This window comes from Hyperolius riggenbachi, chromosome 4, assembly GCF_040937935.1.
Source record: "Hyperolius riggenbachi isolate aHypRig1 chromosome 4, aHypRig1.pri, whole genome shotgun sequence".
Taxonomy (NCBI): domain Eukaryota; kingdom Metazoa; phylum Chordata; class Amphibia; order Anura; family Hyperoliidae; genus Hyperolius; species Hyperolius riggenbachi.
This window is the reverse complement of record NC_090649.1, coordinates 69,776,792-69,797,751: the sequence shown is the minus strand read 5'-3', so window position 1 is coordinate 69,797,751 and position 20,960 is coordinate 69,776,792. Positions and strand designations below refer to the sequence as shown.

Genomic DNA, 20,960 nt, shown 5'->3' with positions numbered 1-20,960 from the left:
GCCGGTTCACCCATGAGGCGGGTTCCTCAGATGGTAGAGTGGGGGGAGGGGGCCACCGAGCTGGAGGGGGTAGCGGGCAGGAAGGGGGTATTGGGCACAGCGGGGGGGGGAGGAGTTGGACCCCCTCCTTCTCCTGGGTGCCCAGATCTGCGCTCCCCCTCTGGATTTTAAGTGCAGCAGCGAGCATATTAATAGGAGGCAGCGGGCCGGGATGGCTCAACTTTTCCAAGTTCCAGCGCAAGTTCCATTCTCATCGCTTCCTGCAATGCCACCCACTGTATTGTAAGTGGGCGGCATTGCAGTAAGTGACGAGTGGAACGCAGAAGAGGCGATTCATCCCCACCTGCTGCCTCCTAATAATATGCTTGCTGCTTCACTTAAAAGCTGGAGGGGGAGCGCAGATGGGGGACCCAGGTGAGGAGGGGGGGTCCGACCCCCCCCCCCCGCCACTGTGCCCAATACCCCCTTCCTGCCCACTACCCCCTCCAGCTTGGCAGCGGCGGTTTCTCACAAGTTTGCCTCAGGTGGCAAAAAGTCTAGAAATGGCCCTGAGTGAAGGTTCTGCTTGCAATAACAGGGTGAGGGTTGGTGCACACCACAAGCTTTTTAAATGCTAGAGATTTTAAAAGCTCTTGCTAATGCTATGGGGGATTTTTTTACAAAATCACATCACTCCAGTGTACACACACGCACGCACGCACGCACGCACGCACGCACGCACGCACGCACGCACGCACGCACGCACGCACGCACGCACGCACGCACGCACACACACACACACACACACACACACACACACACAAAAAAAAAATCGCAAAGCACTCAGAAAAGCTCTTCTGGTGTAAACCAGCCCTAAGAGCACCAGCTCCAGACTTTTATTGCAGAGTTCAGAGCAGGGGCGTAGCAATAGAGGGTACAGAGGTTGTGACCGCATCGGGGCCCTTGGGCAAGAGGGGCCCCGAAAGGCCCTCCCTCAACTACAGTATTAGCTTTCTATCGGTCCTGTGCTCATAATAATCACTTCTATAGATACTTTGAATAGTGGTAATCATTAACAAACTGTTCCCCATCCCCTTCTTGCACCTCTGACACTGTAGTTGCTATTGGCAGGTTTTGGTGTGCTGTATCAATTGTTATGTATAGAGGGGCTTGGGGGCCCCACTGTAAAACTTGCATCAGGGCCCACAACTCCTCAGCTATGCCACTGGTTCAGAGAGTAGACTGAGGCCATCCTTTGTCCAGGAATAACCAGATTGACCTTTGAGAGCATTAACATGCTAATCACCTAGGACTTGAGCACTCTGAGACCCTACTGTGATTTCATTAGGTCTAAACATGAGCACTCCAAGGACAAAAGAAAACATTGCTGCAAAGGGAAAAAGGGATGCCCCATTCATGTATTGTTTCATCCAAGTGCAAAATATTTTTGAACTTGGTCTAGTTGACGCCTATCTTGTTGTTTATAGTATCATTATTGTCTAAACAGAAGAAGACCAGAGAAAGATTAACCTGAATAGTGTTTTGCTACTGAATTTACAATTCTCTGGGAAATGGTACACAGAACTACAGGTTGTAGAAACTTCACTTTTTTGTTGGGTCGGTTTTAAATTTCTGAATCACTCATACTTAACCCCCTTGCCGTTACAATTCTGGCGGCAAGGGGGCAGCGCAGCACTTTTAAATTTTTTTTTTTAAATCATGTAATAAGCCGAGGGCTCGCTACATGATAGCCGCTGAGAAGCGGCATCTCCCTATCCACTCTGACCAGAACGGGATTTCCTGCTGGGCTTCCCCAGTCGCCATGGCGACCGGGCGGGATGACGTCACGGACGTTGGGACGTCAGAGGGAATCCCGATCCACCCCTCAGCGCTGCCTGGCACTGATTGGCCAGGCTGCACAAGGGGTCTGGAGGGGGGGCGGCGCGGCGGGTAGCGGCGAATCGGAAACTGCACGCAGCTAGCAAAGTGCTAGCTGCGTGTAGGAAAAAAAAAAAAAAAGTGAAAATCAGGCCAGCGGGGCCTGAGAAATCCTCCTACGCAGGTTACCCCGCGCTGAGCTCGGGGTAACCGGCAAGGAGGTTAACAAGGTTTTAAATAACACTCGGCGCTGTCCCACCCTAGTTAGATGTCCCGAACCTCCTATTTTCGGTTCGCGAACTTCCGCAAAAGGTTCGCGAATCGGCGAACCGCCATAGACTTCAATGGGCAGGGAAACTTTCAAAACTACAAACAGTTTCTGGCCATAAAAGTGATGGAAAAGATGTTTCAATGGGTCTAACACCTGGAGGGGGCATGGCGGAGTGGGATACATGCCAAAAGTCCCGGGGGAAAAATACAGATTTGATGCACAGCAGGGTTATCATCCCTAAAAAAGGCAGAAATCACATTGCATTCCTAATTTGGAGGCCTAACGTGCTTGAAAACATCTTGCGCGCGTAGACATGGATCAGCAGGTAGTGTAAGTAGTGTACTGCTTCACACTGACACACCAAACTCACTGTGTAATGCACCGCAAACAACGGTTTGTGTAGTGATGGCCGTGCTGGACTGGTGCGCACGATGGCGAGATTGCTCTTCCTCATTGATGTCAGGTAATGTCTGACTGCCTTATCAACTTTTTATGTTTTTTTCCTCTACCATGGTTAATGCTTACATCTATTTTTTTTAATTTTTTGCTGTCTGTTCAGTACCTTTAACAAGAATCTGTTATGGAGATAAAGTCTGCCATTCATTCAACTGTGTGATAAACTTTCCATATTACCTAAACTTCCATATTACTTTCTCAGTACCACGGTGACCACAGGTAATGGCCGGGGAATCAGGGTTTGATTCCGGTCCGGAGTGGGAGCCTGAGAAACTGCTACCACCACACATCCAAGGAAGGACCCGCATGTGCTGTATAAGTAATATACAGTACCTGCCCTGACCGTGCTTTGCAGACCAGGAATCTGTGGTCAGATGGACACTTGACCCAACGCTGTGCCAGAGATGACACCACTTGCCTTTCAACATGGCCACAAATTTTCGGAAGGCCTCAGAGTTCACCAGCTGGTATGTTAACAGCTGGTGAGCTAACAGTTCCGCCAAGCCAGCTGTCAGATGCCGGGCAAGGGGGTGACTGGCAGACATTAGCTTCTTCCGCTCAAAGATTTCCTTAATGGACACTTGGCTGCTGCTGTGGGCAAAGGAGCAGGAATGGCTACCACCACACATCCAAGGAAGGCAGCAGGCATGGCACGCAAGTCCCTTCTCAGGGAGATAGTGACGAAAAACAACAATACAGGAGGACTCTTTCAAGGCCCTGCTGTATATGAGATAAATAAACTTTAAAACATTTAAAGACAATCTGTTAAGGAGGGAAAGTCTGCCATCCATTCAAGTAAGGTATGCACTGACTGGTATAATACAATGTGCAGTCACACAGATGCAGTGAACGGTATACAGTGACTGGTATTAAAATACAATGTGCAGGTGCAATTACCAGGTATGCACGGACTGGTATATAAAAAAGCATGCGGTCACACAGAGGTGCAGTGACTGGTATATAAAACTGCGTGCAGTTACACACGTGCAGTGAAAGGTATACAGTGACTGATATTACAGTACAATATGCAGCTGTCACACACAGGTGCAGTGAAAAGTTAGGCACTGAATGTGCTGGACCTGGCACAGTATAGCAATTAGCAAGAACCAGCTGCGACAGACAGGGCTGTATATGCAGTGTCAGTGGGCCACACACACACAAAAAAAAAAAAAAATCAAAAAAAAAAAAATCACAAGAACATTAGCTTTCAAAAAAAGCTGTTTTTGTGGTGCTTTCCAGTAACAAATATTAGCAAGGAGCAAGCTAACAGACCTAACTATCGCTTTCCCTATCTCTCCAATGTCTCTCCCTTCTCTCACTAATACTGCAGCACACAGAGTGAGAACATGGCCGATGCTGCTGCCTTTTATAAGGCGGGGGCTCCAGGAGGGAGTGCAGCCTAATTGGCTGCCATGTGTCTGCTGACTGATGTATAGGGTCAAAGTTTAGCCCAATGATGTAGTATAGGGAGTGGGTCAAACCGCCATAAAGTTTGTGGTTCGCCATGAACCCCCCGATTTTCGCACGAATAAGTTCGCCAGTGAACGGGTCGGGCCATCTCTAACCCTAGTGTAAAATGTTCCTTTTCCTCTCAAATACTTGCCCATGTTATGCTGGCGACCACGTGGGATGTTTGTGTGGAAGAGGACAGAGCCAGCAGCAGACACCAACAGCAGGGATGAGCTCCAAATCAAATTCAAATGAAATCCGAATGGGTTTCATTTTGACTTCATCCTCTGATTAGTGCAGCTGAGTGGGTGTGTGCGGGGGGAGGGGGGGGGGCTTAAACTTACCCAGCAGCCTTCTTTAACCTCCTTGGCGGTAACCGAGCTGAGCTAGGAGTAAGCCGTCGCGGAGGATTTCTCAGGCCCTGCTGGGCAGATTTTCATATATTTTTTTTTTTTTTAGAACACGCAGCAAGCACTTTGCTTGCTGCATGTTCGGGTTGATCGCCGCCAATGCGCCGCGATACAGGCCCCCCCCCCCCCCGCATACCCCTTGCGCAGCCTGGCCAATCGCCGCCAGGCTGCGCTACGGGGTGGTTCGGGACTCCCTGTGACATCACGACATTGACGACGTCACTCCGTTCGTCGCCATGGCAACGGGGGAAGCCCTGAAAGAAATCCCGTTCAGAACGGGATTTCCGGATGGGCTTGATCGCCGGCGGCGATCGGAGGGGTGGGAGGGAGGCCGCAGGGAGGCCGCAGGGAGGGGGGGGGGAGAAATCATGTAGCTAATGCTAGGCTAGCTACATGATAAAAAAAGGCTTTAAAAACCTCCCGCGGCCGCAGAACAATTGGCCGGCAGGGAGGTTAACCCATCCCACACTGCATTCCAAGTGCCGCAGCACATGTTTATGATGCTTCCTCCAATCCGGAAGGAGGAAGTGTTTGTAGTTATGTGACCACAGCTTGCAACGCAGCGTGGGATGGGTTAAAGAAAAAGGCTGCTGGGTTTGTTTAACACTCCCCCTCCCCCCCTGCAGGCACCCAATTAGCCACACTAATTAGAGGATGAAATCTGAATGAAACTCATTCGTAGTTCATCCGAATTTGATCTGAAGTTCCTCCCTGGCCAACACGTAAAGTATTCATGAATGGACACTGGAGGGGCACTTTTTACACTGGGGGGACAGCCCCGGAGGCGACGAGGCAGCATCACTAGGCCAATTTGTGAAAGATTTCATGCTGTAATCGATTGGGAATCAGCCTGTAATGTATGGGAAGCTGACAAATCTCTCTCAGATCAGATTTGATCAGAGAGAGATCTGTATCTTGGTCGAATCTGCCCATCGTGATGTAGAGGGCTGGGAGCCTTGAGGGTAGTTAAAGTGAACCAGAGGTGAGTGATATGGAGGCTGCCATATTTATTTCCTTTTAAACAATACTAGTTGCCTGGCATCTCTGCTGATCTATTTGGCTGCAGTAGTGGCTAAATTACACCAGAAACAAGTATGCAGCTAATGTTGTCAGTTCTGACAATAGTCAGAAACACAAGAACTGCATATCCTTGTTCAGGGTCTATGGTTAAAAGTATTAGAGGCAAAGGATCAATAGGACAACCAGGCAACAGTTATTCCTTAAAAGGAAATGAATATGGAAGCCTCCATATATATTTCTCAACTCGGGTTCACTTTAATGGTAACATTTGGGATCCCTTTTAACAAGGGTAATCCCAGATACCTGCCCCCCCCCCCCCCCCCCCCAGGTGAAATGGTTATGAATGTATCCCTTATCTATTTCCACAAAGGGTTAAAGTTAAAAAAAAAAACAAGTCCATTATTCTTAACCATAATTACTTAGCTTTAGCGATGCATGCTATTATCCTCAAAAATAGTCTGAAACGTGTACAGAGTATTTGACTAATTGTGGAGCAGTAATGACATATGTCACAACTGTCATGTCTTTACATTTATGCATTTGAAACAATACTTACAGTACACTAGAAGAGCCCTCTGGATGCCACACACACACACTATCTCTTTGGTATTTCCGGCCACCAGGATCCTAGGTCATTGTGAAGTCGCAGCTTGGGCTGTTGCACAATTATATATCCTGAAGTGAGATCCACAGTCTGTAATCACCACAAGGATTATCCATCACCACCATGACCTGGTCATATGGGTTCTCTCCAGACCTATTATGTAGTCTGACTCATGGACCAGTATTCAATATTCAGTGTCCTAAGTCCCCACTATGTCAACTTCCTCCTCTTCCTCTTTTGTGAGCTTGGCCTCTGGATGGCCTGTTATCTTCCAAGGACTGTGAACATACCGATAGACAGAAAGAACAGAAGCCCGAAACAAGGGATCATGTGAGAAGAAGCCGTTGAACATAATCAGGGCTTCTTCTGTGAATCCCTTCCAGTAAAATGGTGGTGGGATGACAAAGCCGCTCTTCTGCCAATCAATGTAGTTCCTGTAGAAAGGATCCTCCATCACAGCTTCACTCCAAGGAACGACTCTTGTAAGAGCCTCAAAGAGGAGAATTCCAAATGCCCATGAATCCACACTTCCGTGAAGAATCAGGCAGTCCTGGTCCTGGAGGGCACACAGTTCTGGGGACATGTATGGAATGATGTGTGACATTGCAAAAACGAGGGTGCCGACATTCTCAGTGAGGCCAAAGTCACTCAGTTTGATATTGTAACAGTCTTTGTCCATGAGTAAGACGTTGTCTGGTTTGAGGTCCCTGTGCACCAGTCCTCTACTATGCATGTAGTCCAGAGCCCAGGACAGTTGGGTGGCACAACGTTTAAGAGCAGCCTCCGAAATGCCAGCCTAAAGGTAAAATAGATTGATAAAATTATAAGTATGAAATGCAATAAACAAATCCTCCATGTTCTTAAGTGCTATTTATTTAAAGTCAAAGGCTCTACAGAAGTCCAGGTTATCAAAGCCATTCACCAAATTTTGCTCTGCATTCCATAACGTGACCAGACAGTATCTGTTACTAAATTAGGACACATTTGTAAACCAGGGCCGGCCTTTACCCTAAGCAACCTGAGCGGAAACTTGGCACCACAATCATATTATTAAGGGGTGCTCTGGGGTGTATTTAAGATCAGCCCCCCGATTCATGTGAAGCTCAGCCCCCCAAATAGTGTGAATCTCTGCTGCTAAACACTGAGCCTCCAAAAGAATATGCCAGCCCCTCTGCCTTCTGCAGTGTTGGAGCTTTGGTGCACAGCTGAGGTTACATGTCTCGCATCTCAGCACCAAAAATTCTTTATCAGCCCTGCATCCAGCATCCCATTTTTTTGGCTATAGTGGTGTTACTTTTCAGAGACATTGCTGTGCAGTAAAGGGAACTCTGAATCCAGGGCTGATGGAGAATTTCCAGTTTTGGAATGCTGAGATGTGAGGTGAGTAACATCTCTATGCAGAACTTTAGTACACTACTGAGAGGAGGGAAGCCTATCTGGTACCTACACTGGGGGAGCCCACCTGCTTACCTATTCTCAGGGGTGACCTAATACTGGGGCAAATCTGGCTACCTATACAGGGGTCGGAACTGATAGTGGGGGTGGCAACTGGCTACCAATACTAGGGGTATTTATGGCTACTAATACATGGGGCACCTCTAGCTACCTAATACAAGAGTTATCTCTGGCTAATGGGGGGGGGCACACTTCTGGCTACCAAATACTATTGGAAGGCACATGTGGCTGCCTAATACTATTTGGGACATACCTGACTAATATTTGGGGACACATCTGGCTACCCAAAACTAATACTCAGTGGCATTGTGATCTTTGGCAATAGATCTGCCAAAAGAAAGTGTGTGCGTAAGTTGGGGAGGGGGACCAAAGTTTTGTCTCACTCAGGGCACTGTTAAATCTAAGGCCAGTCCTGCATAGAACCTCAACCTAGTAATGAGCTTACCTTTGAATAAATGAGGTCGTGCAGTGTTCCGGCAGGGGCAAGCTCCTGGGCCATGACATAGTAGTCCTCTGTGATGTTGTATATCGGGAAGGTGGTGATGACGTCAGAATAACCAGAGAGTGATGTGGATATAAAGACCTCCTTCAGGAAAGCTCTGAAGTTGGTTTTGTCCTTCCTTAGGAGCTTCATTGCGAATGGGTAACCTGAATACAAAGGAGGAAACCATTATAACCTACTACATAGACAGTATTTTAAGATTTTTGAGGGGTTGTTCCTTCCTAAACAGAATTTGAACATTTATTTTAATCATACTCACTAGAGAGGGAGAATTTCACTGAGCACTCCTATATTTTGACTATAACATGTTAACTGATTAGTGTAGTGAATTTTTCTCTTATGCATTGCATTTTTCATATGGCCTTAATAAAACCAACATTTACTTTTTGTTATTTGTGTGGACACCAGGGTTGTTGCATGATTATGCATATTTTGTATGCAGCTTTAAAATGGACCAATCAAATCCCTTCAAGGTGAAATTCAGTTGGTTAATTTTTCAGCTGAATCAGGGCTGGTGCACACCAAGCATTTTTGGCAGCGGTTTCAAAACCGCTGCCGCCTGTGAAAACGCTTGGCTAATATATCTCAATGGGGATGGTGCACACAAGCGGTTTGAGGTTTTTAGCAAACTGCAAACGTGGCTCCTGCAGCATTTTTGCGGTTTGCAGATGCGTTTCTGCCTCCAATGTTAAGTATAGGAAAACCGCTTGATAAAACCCCAGATCAGAGCGGTTTTCCAGGTGTTTTTGTTACAGTAGCTGTTCAGTAACAGCTTTACTGTAACAACTGTAATCTGCTACACAAACACAACCAAAAACGCTTCACTAAGTAAAAAACGCTACACAAAAAACCGCAAATTGCTAGCAAAACTCTTCATAATAAGAAAACGCTTCAAAAAACGCTAGCGTTTTGCGGATCTGCTAGCAGTTTTTGGTGTGCACCAGGCCAATGAAAGGAAAAGGTTTAAAATGTTTACTTTGACTGAAATTGAAAAAAAAACAAAAAAAAAAACACAGCTAGTATAGGCCAAAGATTTTAGTTCATTTCCCAACGAGTTCAGGAAGAATGGTGAGCTTGCTGGCTAATTCCAGCAACATAAAACATTTGCGAAAAGGTTCATATTCACAATTTCTGTATATCTACCTGACAGCTTGTCTTGTACAAGTAGGACTTGTCCATATGTCCCTTGGCCAAGCCTCTTGATGACATTATAGCACAGAGGGAACTCTCTCATGGCCATACCACTCTCCAGGGATTCCATGGTCAGAAGCTACGAGGTTATGGGGTCACGTTACCTAGTAAGAAAATAAAATGTTAAAAAAAAAAAAAATCTAATTATGCTAATGTACACAACTTCTTGTCTATTCCCATTTTATCATTCTTTTACTATTGACACAATCCCTTTTAATATGGAAAGTACTTTCTGGCCCAAGAATCTCCACTTTACCCATTTACTAATAAAGTTTATAAATTACATTTAAATGTAGGTAGAACTATCAGTGTCTTATCGATCTGTAAAGTACGCCTGCTTGAAGCTGGATGCAGAAACCTACAGACATCGGATGACTAAACTGGAACAGAATTCTGTACAGCAGAAACCTGCAGAGGTTGGAATCTTCAAAGGGAAACCACAGTGAGACTGATGTAAAGGCTGCCATATTTATTTCCTTTCAAACAATACCAGTTGCCTGGCAGCCCTGCTGAGCCTCTGCCTCTAACACTTTTAGCCATAGACCCTGAACAAGCATAAGCAGATCAGGTACTTTGACTCCGTTTTTTCTGGAATAGCCATATGCTTGTTCCAGGGTTTTAGCTCAGACACTACTTATGCCACAAGATCGACAAGGCAGCCAGGCAACCGTCATTTTTTACAAGGAAATAAATATGGCAGCCTTAAAGTGGACCTGAAGTTAGAACTTCCTCTCTGCTCTATAAGATAAACAGCAAAATAACCTTTAAACCTTAAAATCTCTGATGCGTTTCCGCTTCCTGTTATCTTCCTAGTGATTTGCATACATTTAAAAAAAAAAAAAAGCAAACAAAACTCATGTGTTTTCCATTAGCAAACCGCACACACGCAAAACGCGGTAAAAATAGAAAATCTCAAGCGCACCATCCTAAAATGCGAGTTTTTTTACACTGTCATATGTGAACCCAACCTCAACATTCTAGGCCTGATTATCTAACCATGGCCCATATGCAGTTTCCTCCTAGGCAATATATTCAAAATGGTCAATAGAATGCCTGGTAAACCAACAGCAAAACAAGAAAATACCAAAAAATAAATATGATAGTTTTTCATTTGCAAAGTGCTGAACATTTATTTTCATTAAATGAAATATGATCAACTAGGAGATAACGCACGTGAAAAAGTTAATTGCATATATGGGCCCATGTCTGTCCAGCGAGGAACACATGGAAGCTGGACCTGATATGTGGGAGTTTCTGACTTACAAATGCCTATCAATACAAACCATCCAGCCACGATGTTGGGGACTCCCTGTGTTGTCTCCAGGTCTCCTCCGCACCCTCTGAGTAGATGAAAGCAGCGCCAACACTGCTCTCCTAATCCATCGGAGCCGGCAGCAATCAGAGATTCCCTCCTCCTTACTCACTGCTCCCCTAGTGCCGGCTTCTACTGATCGCGTCATAAGCAGAAGCTGGCGCTAGGGGATCAGTGAGAGGAAGGAGAGGTCTCTGATTGTTGCAGGTTTAGATCAATTAGGTAGCCCGTGCAGCCGCTGCCTTTATTCAGGGGAAGTGGAGGAGGCATGGGGGGACAGAAGTGCGCACAAGGATACGTGGCCAATAATTTGGGTAGAACATCTACAAGGCTTTACTGGACCATGGATGCACCAGGTTTAAGGTGCCCATACACTCGTCAGATTGGCAGCAGATAGATAAGAAATGCGTCTGATCTATCTGATGCGTTTTTAGAACATTTTTTTACCAGGATAGAATTCCAATAGATTTCAGTTTGAAATCTATTGAAATTCGAGCTGATGGCATTTTTTTGACATCAGATTTCTATTAAGGCCAATGCAAACTGATAAGCAATCTCATCAGATCGACCTAAATTTTCCACCCTGCCAGTTCGATGGAAATCCATCGAAATCGGCCATCGATCGGTCGATTGGCCAACAGATTTGCAATCGATCGGGATCGATCGGTCGGCCAGAAAATCGGCTGAGTGTATGGGCCCCTTTAGTGTTTTTTTTTTAAATCCCTCTAAACCAGCGCTGGGAAAACTACAACCCATGGGCTGGTGTGCTGCTTCTCCATTCCCCCCAACAGGTGGCAGATTCCCTTCCTTTCCTCCGCCCTCTGAAAAGTTGCGAGCAAAGAGTGGGGTATTTGAAACTCGCCTTGCTCATCTCCATGGCAACAGGGCATCACATGGCGTGATGTCAGGATGCACCAGCGTGTAATACACTGGCACCTCCTGATGTCACGTCATGTGACGCCCTGTTGCCATGGAGATGCAAAGCGGGATATAGATGAGAGAGGCAAGTTTCAAATCCCCTGCTGCCCACTTGCAACTTTTCACACAGAGGGCCATATGCAATTCTCTTTTTCACCTGAGTTTTCTCCTAGGAGATCATTTTTCATCTTTGATTTTAAATAACTTTTTGGTACTTTTCAACTAAAAAAGTACCAAAAAGTTGCTTAAAAAGTACTATCAAAATTATTTTGAGCATGTTCTTGCCTTCTGGGGGCTTAAAAGGCATTTTATTGACAAGTTTAAAAATATCACCTAGGAGAAAACTCAGGTGAAAAAGTGAATTGCATATGGCCCAGAGAGAGGGAGGGAGGTTAGAATTTCAAACATGTGCCCCGCGGTCTGCACAATGCGGCCCGGGCCACGTAAATTTTGCCCAGGCCTGCTCTAAACCTATGTGCGTCTTATAAACTGGAGCATTTTGTATTCCCAAAAAAATTGTAAATTCAAACTTTGAAAATGTTACCTAAAAAGTTATTTGTCCAGTGGAAAGTGGTGTTTTAAATGATCTACCTATGTACAATTTTAGGAGCACGCTTCTGTATACAGAATGGAAAATGTAGTGTGGTCGGGATCTACCGAGATGTACTTTGCGATCTACCGATAGATCGTGTTCTACCTAATGAGCACCCCTGTGCTAGACTATCAAGAGGCTTCCCACTACATTACTAAGTATCTAACCTTTTATTTTACTTGAAGGATGATTGAAGTAAAAATAAAATGCATTTCCTTTTAAACAATGGCAGTTGCCCGTCAGCCCAGCTAATCTATTTGGCTGCATTAGTGTCTGAATAACACTAGAAACAAGCATACGGCTAATCTTGCCAAATCTGACAATAATATCCGAAACACCTGATCTGCTACATGCTTTTTTATGGTCTACGGCTAAGAGTGGGAGCAGTGCTTTTCAGCGCTGCTAGATTTGGGCACAGCCGGTGCCACCATAGACTATAAAGGAAATCACATCTACAGCAGCACTCAGTAACGTCGGTGCAGTCAGAAGACTGAGCCAAAGTTGCTTAATGCTGCTTTCACAGTGGGACGTTGCGTTCTAATGCGACATTAAAATTGCGACGCAAACTAACAACGCAACTCTATGCCCTGTTATCATTGCATACAGTAGGCATACAGGCAATGAAAAGTATGCTTCTAGGTCATTACTGAGCATGTGCAAACAGTCCAACACAGCTAATAACGTGTATAACACACAGCATGCAGCACTTTCTAATAATACTACACGTTACACACAAACACAACGTGTGCACTGCGAATGTCGCACAGACTTAGTATAGCTGTGTGTTTGTCCACGTTAAAACATTTTCTAACGTGCGATTTTAATGTCGCACTGTGAAAGAGGCCTAAAAAAAACAACAATTCTGCCTCCAGCAATCACTGGAAGCCAAATTATATCCATTCCCCCACTATCCATGGCGGCCCGGAGGGGGAATAGTAAGTAACATGGCCCGGACTTGTGCAGAAGCAGGATCAGCCATATACCAGCTGGATCCTGTGCCCAAGTCTCCCAGCGCCGATTTCAAATGTATGCCTAAAAGTATTAGAAGATCAGCAGGACAGCCAGGCAACTGGTATTGTTTTTAAAAGGAAATAAATATAGCAGCCTCCAAATCCCTCTCACTTCAGTTGTTATAAATGTAAGTCACATTGGCCTCAATTCACTAAGCTTATCTCCTGTCTTTAACCACTTCCCAACTGAGGGGTTTTAACCCCTGACCACCAGAGCAATTTCCACCTTTCAGCGCTCCTTCCATTCATTAGTCTATAATTTTATCATTACTTATCGCAATGAAATGAACTATATCTTGTTTTTTTCGCCACCAATTAGGCTTTCTTTATGCCAAGAATAATTTTATTCTAAATGTGTTTTAATGGGAAAATAGGAAAAAATGTGTGAAAAAAAAATATTTTTCAGTTTTCGGCCTTTATAGTTTTTAAATAATGCATGCTACTGTAATTAAAACCCATGAAATGTATTTGCCTATTTATCCCGGTTATAAAACCGTTTAAATTATGTCCCTATCACAATGTTTGCCGCCAATATTTTAGTTGGAAATAAAGGTGCATTTTTTTCAGTTTTGCGTCCATCCCTAATTACAAGCCCATAGTTTATAAAGTAACAGTGTTATACCCTCTTGACATAAATATTTAAAAAGTTCAGTCCCTAAGGTAACTATTTATGTATTTTTTTTAAATTGTAAATTTTTTATTTTTTTTTTAATTACAAAAAAAAAAAAAATTGGGGAGTGTGGGAGGTAAGGAGTTAATTTTTTGTGTAAAACAAGTTTGTGTAAAAAATGGTTAGGGTGTAGTTTTACTATTTGGCCACAAGATGGCAACATTACCAATTTGTTTCATGCGACCTGCAAGCGTCCTTCCGGACGCTTGCAGGAAGTAGAAAGAGGCTGGGACTTTGTTATTTTTTCACAATGATCGCGCTGCTCAGCCAAGCGGCAGCAGATCATTGCGGGGCTTAGATCAATGAACGGGAATGGATTTTCCCGTTCGTTGATCTCTGGGCGAGCGGGCGACGGCGTGTTTACTAGCGCCGGGCAGCGTGTTTACGAGCGGGAGCGCGGACAGCGGCGGGAGTGCGCAGAGTACGGATTTCTCCGTCCCTGGGGGTGAAAGGATGGAAAAAGGGGCGGAGAAATCCGTACGCGCGGGGGTAAAGTGGTTAATAACTCTTCTAGAGTTGTTACCATGGTGATAAGGCATGTAGTATTCAGGAAACATTTTACCTCAGGCAAACCTAATGTTATCTCTTCTGTCTTTAAGTTAACTCTTCAATCCTTAAAATAACTCCAGAGTTAAAGACAGGCTGTTTATTAACTGCGTGTGAAAATAACTACAGAGGAGGTAACTTAACTACAGAGGAGGTAACTTAACTACAGAGGAGGTAACTTAACTACAGAGGAGGTAACTTAACTACAGAGGAGGTAACTTAACTACAGAGGAGGTAACTTAACTACAGAGGAGGTAACTTAACTACAGAGGAGGTAACTTAACTACAGAGGAGGTAACTTAAGGAATGAAGAGATAATATAACTCTCTTAAGCTGGCCATACACTGGCCTGATTTGCGCCCGTTTCGACAGCAGAATCGATCACTGGAATCGAATCTGCTGCCAATCGTTCACGCTACACGCCGAATTTCGATTCCATTTCGTCCGATCTCGTCGATCGTGCGGAAAATAACAGTCGATCGCCCGCGGATAAAGAGCGCATCGCCAGCGGCGTTCGAGTGCCCGACGACCGACGCAATAGAGCCCGCATACATTACCTGCTCCGCCGGCGCGACTCCAGTCTCCCGGTCACCGCTGCTCTGTCTGCGCTCTGGTCTCCAGGTCCGGCATGCCTCACTTCTTCTAGCCCGGCAGAAAGTTTAAACAGTAGAGCGCCCTCTACTGTTTAAACTTCCTGCCGGGCTAGAAGAAGTGAGGCATGCCGGACCTGGAGACCAGAGAGCGCAGACAGAGCAGCGGTGACCGGGGGACTGGAGTCGCGCCGGCGGAGCAGGTAATGTATGCGGGCGGGGGCAGCAGCACCACCACAACAGATTGTGATCGGTTTCAGGCTGAAATCGGTTCACAATCTGTTTGCTGTAAAGGTAGCCATACGATCCCTCTCTGATCAGATTCGATCAGAGAGGGATCTATCTGTTGGTCGAATCTGATGGCAAATCGACCAGTGTATGGCCACCTTTACTGTGTGGCGGTAAGTTTTCTCTTGCCTTATTATCTCCAGCATGATCTTAGTGAATTGAGGCCAATATTTAAAAAAGAAAAAATTGATAGAAACTCCCATAACCCTCATTACAAGTTTCATTTTAGTTTTTTTTCCATCCCAAATCCCAGTCTAGATGCCTACTGCCCATACAAACTGCATACCAGATTTTATTTAAAGTGGCTTACCTTAGGATTGAATCTCAATGATTATATATGATCTACAGATGTCTCTGGGTGGTTATAAAGGTTTCTCCAGTCCAGAAAGTTGGGTAAAAATGAGGTCTTGATGCTACTCAAGAAGTCTTCACAAGTGAAAGTTCTGCTTGCAATAACAGAGTGAGAGCCCACCAGCCTCATCAGACTTTTATTGCAGAGTTCAGACAGTAGCCTGAGGCCATCCTTTGTCCAGGGATAACGAGGTTGACCTTTGAGCGTGTTACCACCATGCATTGCTAATCACTTAGAGAACTTGACCACTCTGAACCTGTTGTGATTGTATTAGGTGTTAACATGAGCACTCCAAGGACAAAAAGAAAACATTGTTGCAAAGGGAAAAAGGATACCACATTCATGTATTGTATCATCCAAGTATCAATGCAAAATGTTAATGTACTTGGAGTTACCTTGCTAACACCTATCTTGTTTGTTTATAGTACCATTATTGTCTAAACAGAAGACCACCAGAAACAAAGATTAACCTGAATAGTGTTTTTCTACTGAATTTACAATTTTCTGGGAAATGTTATATCATTTGAATTTGAACATGCACACCTGGTACACTCGTTTTAGAAACTTTTTTCACTTTTTTTGTCAGGTCTGCTTTCAATTTTGTAAACACTCCTACACAACAAGGTTTTAAATAAATAATAAAACAAACGAATGAAATACTGGTGGTTGTCAAACTGGTTTCTGAGCCATAGGAAACCTAATTGGAAGTAGTGCTTATCAGTCTGTGACATTCTTTTGGGGCAAATTACATCACTTTTGTTTTGTTTTTTTACACTCAGGCTAGAATCGCAGTAGGACGTTACATTTTGATTCAACAAAGTCGCAACGCAAACTTACAACGCAACCAAAAAGTCGCAACGCAGCATTACCAAGACCTACAGCAGATACAGTAGAAAATAGAGGCAATGAAAAGTATGCTTCCAAGTCAGTACTGAACATGTGCAAACATCTAACGCAGCTAATAACGTGTATAACGCACAGCATGCAGTACTTTCACTTAACGTGCAGCGTTAGACACCAACGCAACGTGTGCACTTTGAACGGGGCATTGATTTTTCATTGCAGTGCGTTATTCTGCGTTAAGGCTACTTTCACATTAAGACGTTGCGGTTTGATGCATCGTTAAAGTCGCACCGCAAAATAACAACGCAACGCAGCGCTACCAACGCATACAGCATATACAGTAGAAAATGCAGGCTATGAGAAATGTCGCCAAGTCTTACTGAGCACGTGCAAACAGTCTAACGCAGCTAAAAAGTGTATAACGCACAGCATGCAGCACTTTCATTTAACGTGCAGCGTTGCACACCAACACAACATGTGCACTGTGAACAGGCCATTGATTTTTCATTGCTGTGCGTTATTCTGCGTTACATGTTGGTTTAACGTGCGACTTTAATGTCGCACGGTGAAAGAGGCCTAAATGTTGTTTTAACGTGCGACTTTAACGTCCCACTTTGAACTTAGCCTCAGGGCTTATTCACAGTTGGACGTTGCATTGTAATGTGACATTAAAGTCACAACGCAGCATTATAACGCAACGCAAAATAAAGTAGGTACAATGGAGCCTACAGGTAATGAAAAGTACGCTTTCCGGTACCTGGTAACTTGTGCGTTTAGAGGTAAGGCACTGCAGCAGTGCATTACCATAACGCTAAATGTTGCAATGCGAGGCTAACGTTGCACTGAGTCTATGAACGTCCCATAGGATTAGCATTGCAGTGCAGTAAGCTGTGTTATAAGAGTTTATAATGCAGCTCCGCAACGTCCCTCTGTGAATGCAGCCTGGTGGCCATACATCAGGCGATTTGTCGGCTGATTGACTAGGGATGCTCATTCGGATTCTGCGGAGTTAAAATTTCTGCATTTCCAAACTGAAATCTTCATTTCTAATAAGATTTCGGAAATCCGATTTACCGCAACTCAGTAATTTTAGCCCAATAACAGAACTTGGAAGCATTGGACCAATCAGAGAATGCAGATTTTTTTTTTTCTGCAAAAATTAGATCACCACGGTAATTTTAGGGCAATCACAAGACTGATTATGTTTTTCCTGTTTTTTAGTTGTTTTTGTTTCTGGTTTCCTTTTTTTTTTTTTCTTCATTTTCTGATGCAAAAAATGGCTGGAAATCAGAAAAATGGAAATTGAAATTGGCGGAAATCAGAATTTCAGCGGAATCGGAAATGGGTATTTCCGACCATCCCTATGACTGATCTATATATCTATACTTTTGTAAATGCGAACCGCAAACGCATTTAAAAACACGCAAAATGCATGAAAAAAATGCATCGCAAACGCACCAAAAACGCAGTAAAAACACGAAATAAAAGCACAAAACATGACATAAAACGCAGCCGTTCACGCTATGTTTATGTGAACCCAGCCTCAGTGCTGCTTACTCAGTTTTATCAACAGACATTAGTATATAAACTGCAGCATGTGATTGATAGCCTTCATAGCAAAGTGAAACATAGGCTATCATTCATAAAAGTGTGATCGGTAAAAAAAAATCCATGTGGGAAAAAACAGCATTCTGTATTTTAGACTTCTGGCTGCTCATTCATAAAAATGTTGCCAGTTGCGATAGCAGTGCGGTGATTTCCCGAACTAGGCTGGCTCTAGGCTGTCGGTAGGCTGGCATAACAGGAGAAGCTGCCTGAGTCCCTCCATGCGCTGCTCTCACTGCTGCTGCTGGGGAAGTCTGTCTATATTAACGTAGCTGTAATCCGCTCGTACAAAATGGTGCCGTTTAAATAATGGCGCCCCCTTCTACCCGATATTTGTTTAAAACGATATTTGTCGTTTTAACAGCGCAGACCTTTTGAACGTAATTTATAGTTTTAAAACCTGCTTTTTTTTTTTCTGCTTGAACATCATTTTTCATTTTAAGCCCTGCTTTGCTGCCGTTTAATAGCCAGGCTAGGTGAGGGTGACAGGTGAGGAGGCTCGGAGGACAGCAAGAGCCGGCGCTATGCGTCCCAAAGGACGCATTCTAAGGTATAGTATAGGCAATTGCCATGGGAGATCTTCAATCAACTTAATTGAAGATCGCAAGATTGGAGGATACTGTATAAGTTGGATCATTTCCGAGGATACTGGCGTGGGAATTTTTTTTAAAGGTACAGGTAAGTATTTATGGCTAATTTAGATTGATAAAATGCTTTTTTCGTTGTATACTCATTTCTCCTGGGAGCGGGGTGGGCATCTGGGGGTCCCCTTCTTGGGGGTCCCAGATGCTGCCATGAACCCCCCCCCTCCAGGATTTGTCGCCCCCGCTTCCACCTGGGGCAAGGGAGGCGGGGAAGAGCCCCTTGTCCATGGATTGGACAAGGGCTCCGGGGGGAGGGGGAGGCTTGCCCACCTCTGCCCCCGGAGCCCCCCCATACCATGGACCATGCGGGCTGGTATAGATCAGAGTGCGAAGTCCCAGTTGGCCGGGGCTCCGCATTCTGGCTATCCCAGCCTGCATGGGGGACAAGGGGTTACAGAGCCTCCAGAGGGGGGACCCCACATCGTTTTTTTTTATTTCCCACACTCTGAACATAAAAAAAAAAAGTTGATAGTAAATTAAAAAAAAACAACAACGTGGGATCCCCCTCCCAAGCCTCTGTAACCCCTTGTCCTCCATGCAGGCTGGGCTAGCCAGAATGCAAAGCCCCGGCTGACTGGGGCTTCACACCCTGAGCTATACTAGCCCACATGGTCCATGGTATGGGGGGGCTCCGGGGAAGAGGGGCGGCCACCTCCTCCTGGGGAAACGACTCCCTGGGGGGTTTTATGGCGGCATCTGGGAGTCCCCTTTAAGAAGGGGACCCCCAGATGCCCACCTCCCTCCCAGGAGAAATGAGTATAGGGGTACAAAGTACCCCTTACTTATTTCCACAAATGGTTAAATGAAATAAAAACACGATGAAAAAGTCCTTTAATCTTCTTAATTAACCATAAATACTTACCTGTACCTTTAAAAAAAAATTCCCACGGCAATATCCTCGGTAAACGATTCAACGAAGACAGTATCCTCCAATCTTGCGATCTTCAATTAAGTCGATTGAAGATCTCCACCGCCCCCCACATAGCAGAGAATGCATCCTGTGGGATGCATAGCTGCCGGCTCCCGCTGTCCTCCCCGCCTCTTCACCACTCACCCTCACCTAGGCTGGCACCCATGGGTCCACCGGGTGCCAGCCTAGGTGAAGGTGACAGGTGAAGGCAGGTGGGGAGGACAGCGGGAACCGGCAGCTATACGTCCGCACAGGACGTATTCTAAAGGTGCGTACACACATGCGACTATAGTCGTTTGTAACGATCGTTCCCCGATCTTTACCAACGACGATCGTTACAAAAAACGAACCACCGACTATTAAGGCAAACGACGAACGAGCCAAATCGCTACAAAAGAAAGTTCTGTCTCGGCGGATTTTAACCAACGACGATCGTTTGCAAAAGTAGTACATCGTTGGAAACGGTCGTTCGTACTAGGCTTGACATGGGCATTTCACAATTTCTCCGTGAAACTTCTCATTTTTATGCGCAGGTGCAATAGTTTCTTTACGTGATGTAACGTTCGTTCTAACGATCAGATCGTTACACACCTTTTAAAACTAACTTTACTTAGGTCGTTCTTTCATCAATTAAAAGTTCTTTCGTCGTTCTCAACGAACGATCGTTGTCGCATGTGTGTACGTAGCACAAGCTATACTAACCGGCTCATGAATGAATATTGAATCGAATTAATCATTTCAGAGCTGATTCATTTGATTCAATTCAAAAAGAACGGCTCATGAATGAGCCGGTTACTATAGCTTAGAATGCGTCCTATGTGGACGTATAGCTGCCGGCTCCCGCTGTCTCTCCCTGCCTCCCCCCCCACCTGTCACCCTCACCCATGCTGGCACCCAATGCACCCATGGGTGCCAGCATGGGTGAGGGTGACAGGTGTGAGAGGCAGGAAGGGCAGAGGGAGCCAGCGGTAATGCGTCTGTATAGACACACTCTCAGCTATACTAAGTATAGCTGAAAGCAAAAAGCATCTTTAAATTTTGGCTCCAAGGCTCCCCATTGGTTCCTGATCCCCATTAGTCTGTTAAGGAACCAATGGGGACCATTGGAGCCAAAATTTAAAGATGCTTTTTGCTCTCAGCTATACTATAGCTGAGAGCAGTTCGTCGGGGGTGGCGTGTGTGGTGTCGGGTGAGTGTAGAGGTCTTCAATTAATGTAACAGAAGGTCGCAAGATAGAGGATACTGTCGTTGGAACTTTTCCAATTGGCATGGGTATTTTTTCTTAAAGGTACAGGTAAGTATTTCTGAAGATCGCAAGACAGAGGATACTGTCGTCGTGGGACATAACAGATTATAACGCGGGACCTTTTCCGAGGATAATGGTGTGGAAATTTTTTCTTAAGGTGCAGGTAAGTATTAATGGTTAATTAAGAACATTAAAGGACTTTTCTCGTTGTTGCGTTTT

General features: G+C 44.9%; 2 protein-coding genes across 2 annotated transcripts in view; one reads left to right on the top strand and one right to left on the bottom strand.

The window, feature by feature from the left end:
• Positions 1-6,266: 6,266 nt before the first annotated feature.
• On the bottom strand, positions 6,267-9,285 carry LOC137504663 (serine/threonine-protein kinase SBK1-like). The gene is made up of 3 exons (XM_068233248.1): positions 9,168-9,285; positions 7,968-8,170; positions 6,267-6,863 (listed from the first exon to the last, which is right to left on the bottom strand). Exons 1-3 carry the CDS (start codon positions 9,283-9,285, stop codon positions 6,267-6,269), a joined length of 918 nt encoding a protein of 305 aa, XP_068089349.1.
• A 301-nt stretch (positions 9,286-9,586) lies between these two features.
• Positions 9,587-20,960, top strand: part of LOC137504662 (adhesion G-protein coupled receptor F3-like) — a 130,332-nt gene continuing 118,958 nt past the window's right edge. The window contains exon 1 of the mRNA XM_068233247.1: positions 9,587-9,657. Coding sequence (XP_068089348.1) covers positions 9,587-9,657 — 71 coding nt within the window. The remainder of the gene's footprint in view (positions 9,658-20,960) is intronic.